Source organism: Lemur catta, chromosome 12 (genome assembly GCF_020740605.2).
Source record: "Lemur catta isolate mLemCat1 chromosome 12, mLemCat1.pri, whole genome shotgun sequence".
Taxonomy (NCBI): domain Eukaryota; kingdom Metazoa; phylum Chordata; class Mammalia; order Primates; family Lemuridae; genus Lemur; species Lemur catta.
In genome coordinates this window covers 76,588,711-76,605,028 of record NC_059139.1, presented here as the reverse complement: position 1 = coordinate 76,605,028, position 16,318 = coordinate 76,588,711, and the positions used below count along the sequence as shown (strand labels likewise).

General features: G+C 33.8%; 1 protein-coding gene across 1 annotated transcript in view; it reads right to left on the bottom strand.

The window, feature by feature from the left end:
* The window catches only part of WDR36 (WD repeat domain 36), a 33,899-nt gene that overhangs the window by 2,359 nt on the left and 15,222 nt on the right, over positions 1–16,318 (bottom strand). The window contains exons 13-21 of the mRNA XM_045565901.1: positions 14,903–15,017; positions 14,255–14,420; positions 13,923–14,031; positions 12,043–12,122; positions 7,642–7,749; positions 5,704–5,801; positions 5,144–5,283; positions 2,175–2,294; positions 1,918–1,999 (exon numbers count right to left, since the gene is read on the bottom strand). Of these exons, the coding sequence (XP_045421857.1) occupies positions 1,918–1,999; positions 2,175–2,294; positions 5,144–5,283; positions 5,704–5,801; positions 7,642–7,749; positions 12,043–12,122; positions 13,923–14,031; positions 14,255–14,420; positions 14,903–15,017 (1,018 nt within the window). The remainder of the gene's footprint in view (positions 1–1,917; positions 2,000–2,174; positions 2,295–5,143; positions 5,284–5,703; positions 5,802–7,641; positions 7,750–12,042; positions 12,123–13,922; positions 14,032–14,254; positions 14,421–14,902; positions 15,018–16,318) is intronic.

The following is a 16,318-nucleotide window of genomic DNA, read 5'->3' as shown; positions in this document are numbered from 1 at the left end:
TTGTGAAAGACGTTTTCTACAGCTTGTTGCGAATTGAATATTTTTCCTTGCAACAAGTGGTCCAAAGCCTGGAACAAGTGGTAGTCAATTGGTGCAAGGTCTGCTGAATATGGTGGATGACAGAGAGCTTCCAAGTCCAGCTTCTGTAGTTTGAGCAGCTTTGTTTTTTGCAACATGTGGTTTTGCAAGAGGATTGGCCTATCTCTATTGACCAATCTTGGCTGCTTAACTGCATGCATCTTCATCACTTCATTCAGTTGGCTGCAGTAGACATCTGCTATAATTGATTGACCAGATTTCATCAAGCTGTAGTGGATAACACCAGCCTTAGAACACCAAACAGACACCATTAGCTTTTTTTGATGATTATTCAGTTTTGGACTGTGTTTAGGCACTTCATCTTTATCCAATTATTGTGCCAAACACTTGCAATTGTCAAAAAGAATCCATTTTTCATCACATGTAACAATATGGTGTAGAAATGGCTTGCCTGTATGTCGTGACAACAAAGAAAGACAAGCTTTGAGAGGATGTCTCTTCTGATGCTCGTTTAATTCATGCAGCATCCATCTATCTATCCAGCTTCTTTACTTTGCCTATGTTCTTCAAATGTCTAATCTTCTTGGAATAGTAGCGTCAAACCCTGCCGCTAATTCACATGTAGGTTGAGATGGATTCGCCTCCAAAGCCCTATTTTTTTTTGCATTTTTCAGTAATTCAAGCTTTTTTCCTGCTGTTAATCTAATGCCTGACAACAGATACTTTAAGATGCTCATAAATCACTCAGAATAAATCCTAATATAAGAAGGCTATAAAGGAACATACCAAACTATCAATAGTGGTTAGCACTGGGAATAGGATGAGGTAGGGGAATTTATTTTTCTTTCTTGCTTTTTTATTGTTATAAAATTATAGAAGTACATGATCATTAAGAAATACTAACAATACAGAAATATACGAAATAAGAAAAGAAAGAATCTACCCCATATTCTTACCTAGCCCAAATCTTCTTCTTCTCCCTAAAAGCACTATTATCTCACATGCATACTATGAAAATATACTGAATACACTTATAACCATTTTTATAATATGCAATTACAGCTGTAATGACTATGCTTATAGATTTCTGAAAAAGAACGCCATCAACGACAAAAGTCTAATCAATTTTATGTCCTTCAGTGTATATTAAACAATAGTGCTTTTTCTTCATCTCCCTATAAGCATAACAAGTCATTTAAAAGGGCCTATTATTACCATTCTTTGACTTTTGCCAATGTGGACTCAAGTGATATGGGTATGAAAACAAAAGTGTCTGGATCATAAAACAAGAGGATAAGTCAAATTTCTCAGGAAAGTTTGATTTTTTAAATGCTGACAGTTCTTATGGTTCATCATTATTAGCTACAGATTATAGTCTTCAAAATTATATTAACACACTCAAATAAATTTAAAAATTTCGGTTTTATGGTTGGGAATACATGAAATTATCTAAGACAAATCTGTGCTATATTGCAAATTGTATTGGTAAGTAAAAACAAAAGGCTTGCAAATTATCTGCTATAAAGATGATTTAATTTTTACATTTAATTCACAGCAAGAAGGATCTCCTTATTAAAAATGTTGTCAATAAAACTGTCCACTCCAAACAGCAAAAAAATCTAACTTTATATAAAGAAAGTGTGAAAAATTTAACAGACTTTTACAATATCAACAGTATGAGTTTAATCAACAAACTCATTTAATATATATTTAATATAAAAGTAAATTATTTTGGATTAGAACAAAAATTTCAATCCTTTCAATTTTTACTCTCCTCTTTTAGCTACTGAAAAAAATCTGGTATTTCCTTCAATTTTCCCTCATATAAAGTGAAACAAGCTAAAGACATTTGTTAAAATATTTTATAATTCAACTTACATTTATTATTAATCAGTCCTTCTTCAAGTTTCAAGCAGAAATCTGATTTTTGAGCCAAAATTCCAAGGTTTACCACTTTAGACTTGAACAAAAACAAATACACGTTATTGAAAGAAACACCAGTGTCATCCAAAAATGAATAGTTTATATTAAATGCTATCATTAATTTACTCTGTATCTCTGTAAAACTAGGCCTTGGTAAAGAGCTATACAAAACATATACCCATATACTTAGAATGCTCCCATTTGGATTTTACCTGCTGGGGATCATTATTTTGTTCAGGTGCAGCATATCTGGGTACAAGGCCAGGAACTGTTGGAATAAAAAACGGTGCTGATTTGGGTACTTTCGGTGGTTCCTTTGGTTTATTCTTTTTCTGATTAAGAGAAAATGAGAAAGAAATTAAAAAAAACTAAAGTAATCATTCTGCCACAGTTTCTAATATTTAATTCCAAATCAATTTTAAAACAAATACTAAAAAATAAAAAAAGGAATGAAACTTTTTCACATTAGAATGTTAAAATAAAGCCCCATCTGACTAATACCTCAGCTACCCTTAACCTGGCTTCCCAGTGCAGACCTCCAGCACCCGTGCTGATAAATCAGAAAGAAACAGACGGAATGCAGGGGAAGCTCTATGACAAACACAGCTAATCTTCCTGAAATATGAATATTTACATGAATGCTGAGGTGAAGACATAATTAATTTTGAACTTCTTTTGTACTGACTACAGCCTCTTTCACAAAATGGGCTGGAAAGCAAAATTTACATAAATGCTTAATATAAAATAGTTTTTACAAGAACTGTGGAGCCAGAAGCAGACTCTGCCATTATAAGTAATTTGATAATTTGTTTTTGCAAAGCCTGACTCTAATTCTTCTATTCTGTTGGAATTTTTATTTTTCCTTGTACTCTGTGCCTTTAAAAAGCAAGAAAACATGATTTACTGGTTTATACAATATTTCAAGAATTAGTAAAATTTTATTACGAAAAACTCCACTGGAATTCCCACTGATAGAATTTTGTTTTGGTGAACACACTGCTACGTATCACTAACTCAGCAGCATCTGATGAGAGCCTTTCTATGGTAAAGTACCTAATAATGGAGTCTCACAATTTTATCTCCCACTATTCTTCCATTTTTTAGGACCTCAGTAATCCTGGGGAGATTTTCTATTTGAAAGTCTGGGATACTTGTGGCTTCATAGAGCTATGTTATAAAAGAAAATTATTACATGAAAGCAGGACAAAGCACTGCCTAATGTAGTATAAGTAGAGCCCTTCTTTGGGATGGTGGAAACTGTAATGAGAGTCACAGTTACCCTTCTAACTCACCATTTTTGAGTTAGAAAGGGGACAATCACTGATTTGTAAAAAACATAAGGAGCTCCATAGAGCTCTGGAATAATCTCACAAGAAAACCAAAAGTAGAAAAGTTACCCACAGGACAAATGTAAACCATAGTCACAGTACATCATCTTCTTTCATTCAGTAGGAAATAAAAGTACTAGGAATTTTAGCATATTTTTCTCATAAAGATTAATTTATTCAGGTTTCAAGATTTTATGTAGTACCTTAGTGGGGAGCACTGTAGCCCAAACACTTTGCTCAGTTAGTTGAGCATTACTCTGATTGTTCCTCCCACACTAATCTACGTGTACTATTTCGATGCCTTGCTTTTAAAGCTATTTCATGAAGTATTCCCTTTAGAGTTGACAGCCTGGACAATATGATGGAGAGATCCCACAACTATGCTCTGAGATAGCGTACCTTTATGCTGATGCCCAATCTTTCAAAAAGTTGGCAAGTGAAAAGAAGCACTTTTAACTTCTATGAGGAAATTTAATGTGAAAACTTCTCTTTTCCTTACTCAAGTTACACATTTATTTTCTCGTGCTAAGTTATTAACTATAAGACTAATTACTACATTTTATTATTTATTTATGTTAGTGTTTAAACTTTTTACCACAGCCCACATTGTAACTTAGTACCCACATCAGATATAGTGAATATGTCTATGTGTATATTTAACCAACTCAAGTTTTACAAAACAATACTTACTTTTATTATCAGAAGATAACCTGAAATTTTCTACTCCATTCTATTCCTTTCAGTTGCTTTTGCTAACTGACAAATGAGAGTCAAGAAACACACTTTGAAAAACACTAATCTATACCATAGTTATCTATTTTTCATGTAAAATTGTAAATTCTTCAAGCACAAAGGGGCTAGTTTTTTCTTCACCATTATACCTATTCTCTAGGTATATTACCTAGTACCTACTTCCTACTAACTTATGTGCCTGGCCCTAACACAGCAAGTTCTAAAAATCTTTTTGTAGTGGACAAAGTAGGGTGTGGGATGACAAAGAGTTATCTGCAGTTTAATGAAAGCCTAGTGAAATTTTCCTGGTCCTCAAACACCTAGCAGTAGAAATACACACATTATGGTAGTATTTTTTTTTCCCCTCAAGACAGGGTCTTGCTCTTGCTCTGTCAACCAGACCGATGCAGTGGTATGGTGTGATCATAGTTCACTACAGCTTTAAACTCCTGAGCTCAAGTGATCCTCCGGCCTCAGCCTCCTGAGTAGCTGGGAAAACAGGCGTGTGCCACCAGGACTGGCTAATTTTTCTTATTTTTTTATAGAGACAGGGTCTCGCACTCCAGTTGGTCTTGAACTCCTGGCCTCGAGCAGTCTTCCTGCCTCAGCCTCCCAAGGTAGTAGCAATTTTTTTTCCCTCTTGTTTTAGAGGCTAAAAAAGTAATTTGATAGGCTGGATTTTAAACATCAGTTTCTAGTAGCTCTGTAGTTGCAGGTTGAACTTCTGCCACATCCAAACATTTGCTGTGTGCTCTGAGAGAGAGAAAGTGAGAGAGAGAGAGGAGAGAGAGACTGTGTGTGTGTGTGTGTGTGTGTGTGTGTGTGTGTGTGTGAATATCAGGTGATAATCATACCAGATTGATTAAACAGCAGCACTGCCATTGTTATCTTAGACATTAACTGCTGTGTGTGTGTGTGTGTGTGTGTGTGTGTGTGTGTGTGTGTGTGAATATCAGGTGATAATCATACCAGATTGATTAAACAGCAGCACTGCCATTGTTATCTTAGACATTAACTGCTCCTCCTTCTGCCCTCAAAGAAGAGAAAGCTATCTCTGCTTAAAAAAACTTCTGGAATGTATGCTTAGGGCCCAATATTAAGTGTACTTACTACAGTATTACCTTAATGACATCAAGATTAAGAAGATTTTTCCACCGTGATTCAGGGAGAAGTGAAAGAGTCACCAATTGCTCATTCAACTGTTCTGGCGAACTATACTCTATCATTTCATCACTTGGTTCTATTTTTTCTTCTGATACTTCTACATCGTAAAAAAAAAATGGAGGATAAAACAAATTAATGCAAAATGAGATTTTTATCATATAAAAGAAACTTAATTCATTCCAAATCTATTTGTATTTTATAACATATTCACTCAATATAGCCTTGTAGACTCTTCATTTATTTCATTTCCTTATCCCCCTCTTTTCCTTATTTTGTCACATTAACTATAACTCCTATCACTAGACCCGAAACACCTCTTCTTCACTGTACTATTTGATATCTTACCAATACCACCTAAGTTATAATTTGCATAAATTAATGAAGATATCCAAAATATTTTACATCAGTTAAAAAACACTTTGATTGAATGCACTAACCTTTGCCTTCAGCAGTAATATCCCCTATATAAGGTTTGTAATACTACACCTCAAAAATGATTTTGTAGTTTTGTAATTACCTTGGGTTTGACAAGTACCAGGAAGCGTCACTACTGAAGGGACATAATCTGTGGGCAGTGGCCGTAATGAAACAACTGAATACAGGGAAATATTGGACCTAAGATATCAAAACATAATATTTTAAAAGTTATAAAAACAGTTTCTTCAAAGAAGCTTTAATTACTGGCAATAATCTCTACAATTCTGAATTTGACTACAGACTTTTATTAGTTAAGAAAAGACCTCAAAGATAGATTGTATTAACTTGAAAATGCCTTAATTTGTTATCAGGCACATCATAAGAAAGCTGTGTAACCATATTAATGGAGTCTCTATTTTTGATGTAATACAAAAATGTGTTTATTTAAGATAGACCAGTAACGGATAATGCTTTTATAAGGTGAAATGACCCCCCACACATTGTTTTGACAAATATCAACCTTCATTTAAGGAAATTATAACAAAAGGAAAGATGGACTCAGAGAGTAAGTCAGAGTCAATATGCTGATTATATTCTTGGGGCTGCTGAAAGGTCATGGATTTCCCTTCTCTAGAATGGCCCTCTAAGTGGCCACGTTTCTGCTACTTGAGCCTGCATCCTAGTCATGAATAATCAAGACGTAGGTAACTGTCCCAAAGTAGAGACAAATTCTCTCTCTCTTTTTTTTTTTGAGACAGAGTCTCACTCTGTTGCCCGGGCTAGAGTGCTGTGGCGTCAGCCTATCTCACAACAACCTCAAACTCCTGGGCTCAAGTGATCCTTCTGCCTCAGCCTCCTGAGTAGCTGGGATTACAGGCATGCGCCACCATGCCCGGCTAATTTTTTTCTATATAGATTTTTAGCTGTTCAAATCATTTCTTTCTATTTTTAGTAGAGACGGGGGTCTCGCTCTTGCTCAGGCTGGTCTCGAACTCCTGACCTCGAGCGATCCACCTGCCTCGGCCTCCCAGAGGGCTAGAATTACAGGCGTGAGCCACCGCGCCCAGCCGAGAACAAATTCTTTTTCTCACACATCATGAATCTAGAATGGAAAATAAAAATTGGGAATCTCAGGTTCTCAGTTACATTAATAGCAGTAGAATATAGAAAAGATCTCTATACTTTTGCTGCTGAGGTCCCATAGCTACTAATCGTTTCTTGTCTTAATTGTTGAAGCCTCAGGGATTCTGGCAGATACTCCATTTTGCATATTAAGGTGGCCTGGGTCTATTCCTATTATATAATAAATTTACTTTTATATCTTAAAATGTAATTAATATATTTTAGAAATACATTTAGCAAAGGAATCAATTTTTTTCTCTTAGCCAGTAATAGTTAAAAGAATTAGATGTATGAACTCAAGATAGAGACAAAATTTTTCTAGACCCACGTGATGTACCATTTATTTTCAGCAATCCCAGTCTCTTTGCAAGTTCATCACTGTGGAATTTGAAGATCACAAAAATATCTTTACATGATTATGAAGAATCATGCAACTATTATGGAATAAATCTTAGAAAGCATTATGCTCACACTTGTGCCTTATTTTATAAATAAAGTAGGTTGAATTTCTGAAGTGACTGGTCAGGTTCATAAAGCAGTAGTGGCCGGAAGGCCACAGGCTGGCCAGGGACTCCCTTTTTAAATTCACTTACCCTTTTCTCAAATAAAAGCCAAATATGACAGATAAAAATGAATCACATAACAAAAAATAATCATCTAAGAGATAAAAATCAATTACATAATTTAGAATAAGCACTTGAGCAAAGCTGTCTAAATATCAAACAGATGCTGAATCAGTCAGATGCTGACATCAGTGACCTATGATGAAGTCACTGTGTTAACTGTGTGACATTTCCATTTCATCAATTAAAAAAAAAAAAAAAAAAACTAAATGACAATTTTAGTAACTATGATTCGCTGACAGTATCATCTTCCTCCTCCTCATCCCAAAACAGAGCTGTATGAAAGAACTTACCATAGATAAATTCCAAGGTGGTCCACATGGGAAGTTGCCAGAAAGTCTCCAGTAGGAGACATAGTAACATTGAGAGGAGCCGAGTCCAACAAAAAGCAGTCTATAAGGCTATAAAAAGAATTAAGATGTTAAATATTTGAAGTCTACCAAAAAGGATATAATTCACAAAAAATATTTTTGCTGAAAGAGCAAGGGATAAGAGAGATAGAAAATTTTTGTGTTTTTTTAAAAAAATCACAAAGATTATGATTTGTGTACGATATCACGACAAACAGTGTGATAGCACACACATACCTAGCGTACGCCTATACCAGTGATTCATGGAACACACTTTGGAGCAGCTCAAGTGTAAATGAAGGCTCTCCAGTGGTGACATTAAGTGACTTGCCCATGATAAAATCTCTTTCTCAATTTGCTGAAATAGCTATTAAAAATGTAAATCTTAAATAATGAATGCAAAGATGGGAAGAAAAAACTACAATTAGAAGCACTGGAAACAAACACACAACAAAGTGTATTCAGAAAAATGGCTGCTGTTTAGTTCTCAGCTATGAGGAAAAAAAGGAGAGCAATAACAACCTGTCTGATTTCTGCTCAAGTCTGCTTTGGAAGCTCATAAGAATGGCTCTTAGGAATCAAGGGAATTGGGGGAAAGGAAACATTTGTTAAACACTTATTATTTGCCAGACTATTAAATTATCTATGCTAATTCATTTAATCCAAACAAGCCAGAGCAGATGTATACAGAGGAAGATTAAACCTAAAACACAGCAATTTCAGATCTTTGTTCTTTCTCCTTTGTCTTGAACAGTACTGTTCATTAAAAGTTTACGTATGTGAGGGGTGAAACTTCCTAACATGTTTAGAATCTGTTAAGGAGAGATCTTACTCCTTGAGCAAACTTATTTTACTTAACATTGTAATTATTTCGTCAATTTCATTGTGTAACTTCACATCCACAGCTGTGGTGTGTGGGTAGACTGGCCTTCCATCACAGAAAACCACCAAACTGAGGAAGGTGGTTTCCACATACACAGCATATTTTAAACGGCCACAAAAATTCATAAAGTATAGTGTGTAGGCTAAACCCCAGACTTAAAACTATCATATACCTTCTAATACTACAAAATGAAAAGTCCCAAGTATTTACAATTTTTTTCTGAAAGAATATTAATAGAATTCCCAATCTAAGGGATGAGATTTGCAAGATTAGAGCCTTGCACATACAGGTAATATTCAGTAAGTTGTTTCTGGTTATTATCCTGAACAAATGGAGATAGTTTCTAGACATTCTATCTCCAAAGTGATAAAATCACCTTCCACAGAAATCAAAAGTAAAGCAAAGAGATAGTTTTGCCTCAGTAAGAAATGCAAAACCATGTTCTATTCCAATTCTTCTCACGTAATGCTCCTCAGAAAGTGGGGGTGGGGTGAGACAGAACAAAATGCAAAATATATTAATACTATTTTACATATTTCTCAGCCCCTAAAGAGTTCAACCTGAACTTCCATTAGATCAAAAAATAATCAGAAATAAAGGGTGGTGGTAGTGGTAGAGGAATGACATCATGTCAGGGATAAAAAAAAATTTGAACTCTGCTTCTCTGAGAATTCTACAAACAAAAAATTTTTCAGCACTTTTAAGGAACAAACAATTCAGTACCTATACAATTTGTTTTCTATAGGCACAATTCCAGATGGATACACCCACATGTTACTACACTCAAAGGCTTACTCATAAATAGCTTCTCTTTTTAGGCTGTGTAATGAGTATATTCATTCTTTAAATATTTAATTGAAGGAAGAACTAGGAATCCCCAAAGGTTACCATGCTAATTATATTTTATAAAAAGAGGAGAGTCAAAAAAACCCAACAGTTAACCTATGGTTGTATGATAAAATTCTAATCCTTACTTCCTTACTATCTTCTATATCAAAAAAATTAGTCAATCCTTAAAACATGACACAACCTGAGCAAGGGTGATATCACAACTGTTGGGAAACCTATTTCTTTTTCCTATGCTTATTTTACGCTCTGCCATTTATAAAACATTTACGAATAAGCCACCTTGGGCAAATCACTTAACTTTTCTAAGAACCTCCATTTCCCCATTTGTGAAATGGGACTAATAACAGTAACAGTACCTATACCAATAAGGATATGAAAAATAAAAGCATATAAACTGTCTAGCAGCAGATAGTAAATGTTAGCTTAGTTGTAATTAAGCAGGAGCAGTTGTTTGAAATTGCTTTTCAAGCTCTCTCATTTGCTCCACTTCAAATTTTAACCAAAGAACTTATTTTTTTCTTTAGTAAAAATACACTTTTGACCAGTGTAGATTTTATAGCATTTTCTTTCTTTAAATTACATTTTCTTTTAACAATCCTACATGTCTCACATCTTGCTCTTGTTTTGTACCCAGCTTCATGGTTCTCTGTTCACTTAAAATTTCCTTTGTTCACCTAAAAATAAGATACTAGAGTTGGAAACCTATCAGATTTAAATCTGTTCAACTTTTTAATGAAATAAGAAATTCAGCAAAAAGGGTAATGCTGAGTTAAAGGTTGGTGGCTTTGAATGCTACTTTCAGATCCTCATTTTTCCCATTCCAAAAATAAACCTGCCATTTTAAAAAAACATTTTGCCAATTTAGTATTACTGAACATTAACCTCTCTGCCACTGAATGTGAACTATAATGAAACTATTAAAAAGGAAAATGAAAAGGGCATTATGTCAGCTCTGTAACTTGTATAACTTTCTTGTTTTAAAGCAATTCAAATTATGTAATGTTCATTTTTCGAAAGTAGCAAAAACCCAAGAAGCAACAGACTACCAATATTTCTAATAGTGTCTTTAACAAAATATTTTTTAATTAAGAAATACCAACTTTAGGTGAACTTTTGAAAACCAAAGAAGGACACAGCCAACTGATTAGATTTTGCTTTACTCTATTTTAACTGAAAAAGAGACACACCTAGACATACAAAAGTCCCTAGTTATCAGAGCTAAATCTACTAGTGACATTCTTCAGCTTTGCTTATTCAGATTCAGTGTACATGCTGGATAGGCAGATGTGCAGATATCAAACTAGAAAGGAAATGAGGACATCAGGGTTTTTCCTTCCTAAAGGTCAAACTGTTTTCACATACGAACTTATCCAATTCCTGAGTAGGAAGAGGAAGAAGAATTAGAGCTTAATTTAGGAATACTTCAGGATTAAAAAGTACCATCTCCCTTCTCATTTTTCTCACCTATTTCTTTCCTTATATGTTCCTATTAAATTAGATGCTTTGCTATTCCCATCATTCTTCCTTGTTTCATATCTAATCCAAGCAATTCTTTGACAAATAAAGGTTTTAAATGGTATCTACACTTATATAATTTCTAACAAAGCATGAACACGCACACACACATTGAGTTGGTCTCCACTGCTCATATTATTTAACAAAATTGGATATTTTCTCTTTAATTGCTGGATCAGCAGCAAATTTCAATTCATGAAATAGGTTTCTGAACACTGCTGGGTTTTGCTCAAATCCAAAGAAACACATATTTTCACTACTTTAAGGTATCTTCTATGGTTTGAATGTCCCCTCCAAAACTCACACAGAAACTTAATCCTCAATGTGGCAGTATTGAGAGATAGGGCCTTTAAGAAATAATGGGATCATGAGGGCTCTGCCCTCATGAATGGATTAATTTGTTTATGGACTAATGGGTTAATGGATTAATGGGTTATCATGGTGGCTTTATAAGACAAGGAAGGGAAACCTGAACTAGCACATTCAGCCCCCTCACCAAGTGATTCCCCGAGCAGGACTCTTTAGAGAGCAAGAATGCTCTCACCAGACGCAGCCCCTTGACCTGGGACCTCTTAACCTCCATAACTGTAAGAAATAAATTTATCTTCTTTATAAATTATCCAGTTTTGGTATTCTAAGCAACAGAAAACAGACTAAGTATCTAAAATGCCTCCTTTCAAGAATTATGTCAGAGACAGAGAGTTAGGGTTTTGGACCTTTTAACCAAATTCAATATGAACTTAAAAAAACCCTTAAAAGTTTGTAGTCCATAAGTCTGAGCTTTATTTTGGAGTATTGAAAAGGCCAAATGAGCTTTCTTAAGATTTATGCAACTCACTTCTACATCTCAGTTTTTCAGGAACAGAAAATCTAAGACAGATACAGTGTTTTTCTCACTATTATCTTTCATGATACTATTCTTTGCTGTTCATAGATCAAAAACACTCCAAGAATAAAATATAGTCATGTTAGAAAAATGTCTAATACATTCACATTCAAAAAGCACATAATCCATTAACTACTGGTAAAAAGTCACATGTTAAGACAATGACTGAGAAATTTTTTGATAGAGGTTAGGAATTTAAAAATAAACTCACCACCCAGATGGAAGGTCCCAAGTCCTAACGGAGCAATCCATGGCAGCACTTATTAACCAACGACCATCAGGACTAAAAGTCTTTAAATTAAAAAAAAAAAAAAAATATATGTGTGTGTGTATATATATTGCACATATATATATAAAAACTGTGTGACAAAGTCCTACTTTTCTTGCAGCTTAATTTAAAAAATTTCCCTTTCTCCTTTACTTCCAAAATATAAACATATGATAATCAGAAAGATTTTCAAAATAAATTTAAATAAACTACTTATGCCACCTTAAAGAAGTTATTCTTGCTAGCTATAAAAATGTATAAATAATAGTTCCCTTTGTGGATTATGACCATCCATATTAGCAAATGATACTGGAATATAGTGAATGCTAACTTATTCATTAAGGTAGAGATGGCTCAATTTACAGAAGAGTGGTGCACAGTAAAGGATGGGAAAGAATGAGAAGTAAGGTCATGTTATATATGCTCATAGATTTAATTAACCAAGAGTAACTTATTACTGAGTCAGAGAAATTCCAGACAGACAAGTTGAAAGTAAAGTCTGAAAAGGAAAGAAATAGGAAGAGCAAGTTGACACTGACAGATGTTTTCAAAAATGCCATTTCGGCCGGGCGCAGTGGTTCATGCCTATAATCCTAGCACTCTGGGAAGCCGAGGTGGGTGGATCGCTCAAGGTCAGGAGTTCAAGACCAGCTTGAGCAAGAGCAAGACCCCGTCTCTACTAAAAAAAATAGAAAGAAATTATCTGGCTAACTAAAAAATATATATATAAAAAAAAAAATTAGCCAGGCATGGTGGTGCATGTCTGTAGTCCCAGCTACTAGGGAGGCTGAGGCAGTAGGATTGCTTAAGCCCAGGAGTTTGAGGTTGCTGTGAGCTAGGCTGATGCCACAAAACTCACTCTAGCCCGGGCAACAGAGCGAGACTCTGTCTCAAAAAAAAAAAAAAATGCCATTTCACCAAAATTACCCCACTCCCACCATCATTTCTACAGGTGCTATCAAAACAAATTCTGTCGACGAGTAATTTTGCTAACCTTCTAACTGCAGAACACAATTTACTCACCAATTTTTTTCTTCTGTTTTTTTAGAAAAAGGGTAAGCATTGCAAATTTTGGTTTTTGGTATGAGAATTGGTAAGTAAATGTAGCTATTGAGTTTGTCACTAAGTATTTAGGTTTCTTTTGTTGTTGCTGTTTTCAATTAAGTCAAGGTATCTGCAACTGATGCAAAATGACAACATATGCTTAATATGGTCCTCAATTGACAAAATTTGTAAGTTCTCTTTTATGAAACATGCTTTTTAAACTAGTTTACTTCTTACCACAGCATATATCCCACTATAAGAACATAAGTAAACTCAAACACATTTTTATTAAACCCTTTCAAAGTTAATATACATGTAAAACTGTAGAAATAACACTAAACTAGAAAAAAATCAGATACCAGATATGACAGGCAAATGATCTCCTACTATTTATTTGTTAAATATACAGAAAAACAGAAATGAGTTCTTTCAGCCTACTTTAATATTAAGTCAAAAATGATATACTTATACACCAATGGATCATTCCTTCTCCAAAGTACATTTTGGCCTTAAAGAGAAAATGATGAACTCTAGGATTTATACTTCAATCTGATGACATCAATTTCCAGAGAAATATTAAACTTCTAATTCAAAATTTTCTTTAAAAATTGCTTTGAAAATAAGCCTACAGGTTAACTATTTTGAAATATTATCTATTTTGAAAATCTCCTACAGTAAGTTTAAGAATATTAAAGGATAACAGATTCAATTATTTGAACATTTTTAACCCAAATAGAAGTAGAAATGAATCAAGTTTTGCTTAAACAGCTAGAGTTTACCATGTCATTTATTTGGCCTTGGTGTCCAGAAAACTCTCTGACAATCTTCCTAGTTTCTATGTCCAGAACACTAATGGAGAAGTCATCCAAGGCAAGTCCTAGAATGCCACTAGCAAGATAAAAGTACCAGTTTTAATAAACAAACAAAAAAAATCTTGAACCAATGTCTCACTTTCACTTTGTTAATCACATACACCTTTGGAGAAATTAAGCCAAATGCTGTTCTTTCAACAGTCTGATTTTTCTGACTTGGTAAATTATGTACTTTACATAAGAACTTCTACCAAACACATCAAAAAGAAAATCCATTATCATTAAAAGAAAAAGCTTACCTGTCCCTATGTAGCAACATCATATTTGGAGATGAACTGAGGTTCATAGAATGGATTAAAGTTTTGTTTTTAAAGTTCCAAAATTTGAGTAATCCTTCACTACCAGTTGTAATTGCTATTTGGTTTAATCCATCCACTGCAACACCTCTAACAGATCCTTTATGAGCTTAAAAGAACACATCAAAAGAAAAGAAATCACGGTGGGCACTGCCTCTCTAAACAATGCAAAAAGTAATTCCTTCATTCAAGTATCTAAATTCCCACTATTTAATCTCCTAAAACCTTGAAATAAATCTGAATTTTAGGGGTTGGAAGAAGACTCTTAATTGTTGTGAAAGCAAAAGACAGAAATCAAATGGATGTCATCAAGTTAAAAATAGTTAAGATTCTCTGCTTAAAGCAGAGAAGAAAACAATTCTAATTTGTACAATACCCACTTAACCCTTAGGTATCTGTGACTTGATTTTCTTTGAATATTTCAACATGGTGCCTATAATAGATACAATGGTAGCATCTACCATATAGAGTTGATGATAACCCACCTAAAATTTTAGCAAAATGCCCACCACTTAAAGATTTAATAAATGCTAGCTATCATTATTAGCCTTATATCATACTACTTAAAAAAAAAGAAAAAAAATTCAATACCTTGATCCTTGCCAAAACTTCCTCGATGTATACCAGATTGCATGTTATATACATCTACAGTTCCTGATGAGAGGCCAATTACAGCAAAGTTTCCACAAGAAGTTATATCCACTGCCTTTAGGAAAGAAAAAACAAACACAAATAACAGAAAATTACTAATATTTTTAGCATTTTATGGTTTCCAAAGTATATTTTTACCTACTAATTATTACTTTTTTTAATAAAAAAAACATGATAAATGAATTGCTTCATTAGTTTTCTTAAACAAAATGTAATTATATTTGAGTGTATAAGAAATATGTACTTAATTTTCTCTCCATTCTTTAAGATTTATTATCTAAGACAAGGAAACATAACTAAGATTAACTCAATTAAAATTTACAAAGCCAGGAGAATTGTATATGGGGCTGGCCTACAAATTTTAATTTATTAACAACAGTGCTAAAAGTCAAAGCATTTCCTTCCCTAATTTATTTTTACCTTCCCTTTTAAAAATTGCATCCACAGCTGACATCAAACTGAAAACATACCATTAGTTAAAATATCTAAGCAAAAGCCCAAAATATTTTAATTATGACATATTGAGGAGGACATACATAAGACAATGTATAGAAAACATTTGGTTTACAAGCAGTTTCTGCAAAATAAACTCATTTTAATACTTAAGTATCAACAAGATATCTTTTTTTTTCTATGTTGAAAACGTGACAAGGGCTCCATATTGGGTCATGGCCAGAGAAATCACTGATTGTCAATGCGTGAAAAGCTGATGCCATCCATCGAAGAGATAATTCAAAAGACTGTCAAATTTTTGCCTAGAGAGATAACTTCTAAGAACTAAATAGAAAATACTTACGTGAGGTTTATTTAACTGTGCAAACCAACATAAAACTGATATACCACTATCACAGTCAAGACATATTTGCATAGCATTACAAAAGTATGTTTCACGTACATATATTTTTCTAGATAATTAAAGCTTATGTTTTTAAAAAATAAGGTATTTTAGATAGCAAATTAGGCATTATGCTTAAAAAGCATTCTATCTTTCTAAATGGAACACAAACATCTTATTTATTTTGAATAACTCAAATGTTTCCGCTATGTTGCATAGTTATGCCCTCAGGAACTAATGGAGATAGTATGCTATAATCTACAACTAATATAGGACACTCATGGTCCTGCTGTATGTTTTTTAACAGGATTTATTGTTGTTAGAGGGCCTGCTTCTGTCAATCTCTTCTTCCTATTCATTCTAATGTATTATCTAAGATAGCACAAGCAAAGCAAAAATAAACTGTGAGGTTTATCTTTTGAGTAACAAAATTGAACTTTAGTGCATTGGCTTTCTAATAATTATTATTTATTGGTTACTGGCTTTATTCCAGGTAGCTGAGGTTGTCAAACAAATCACTC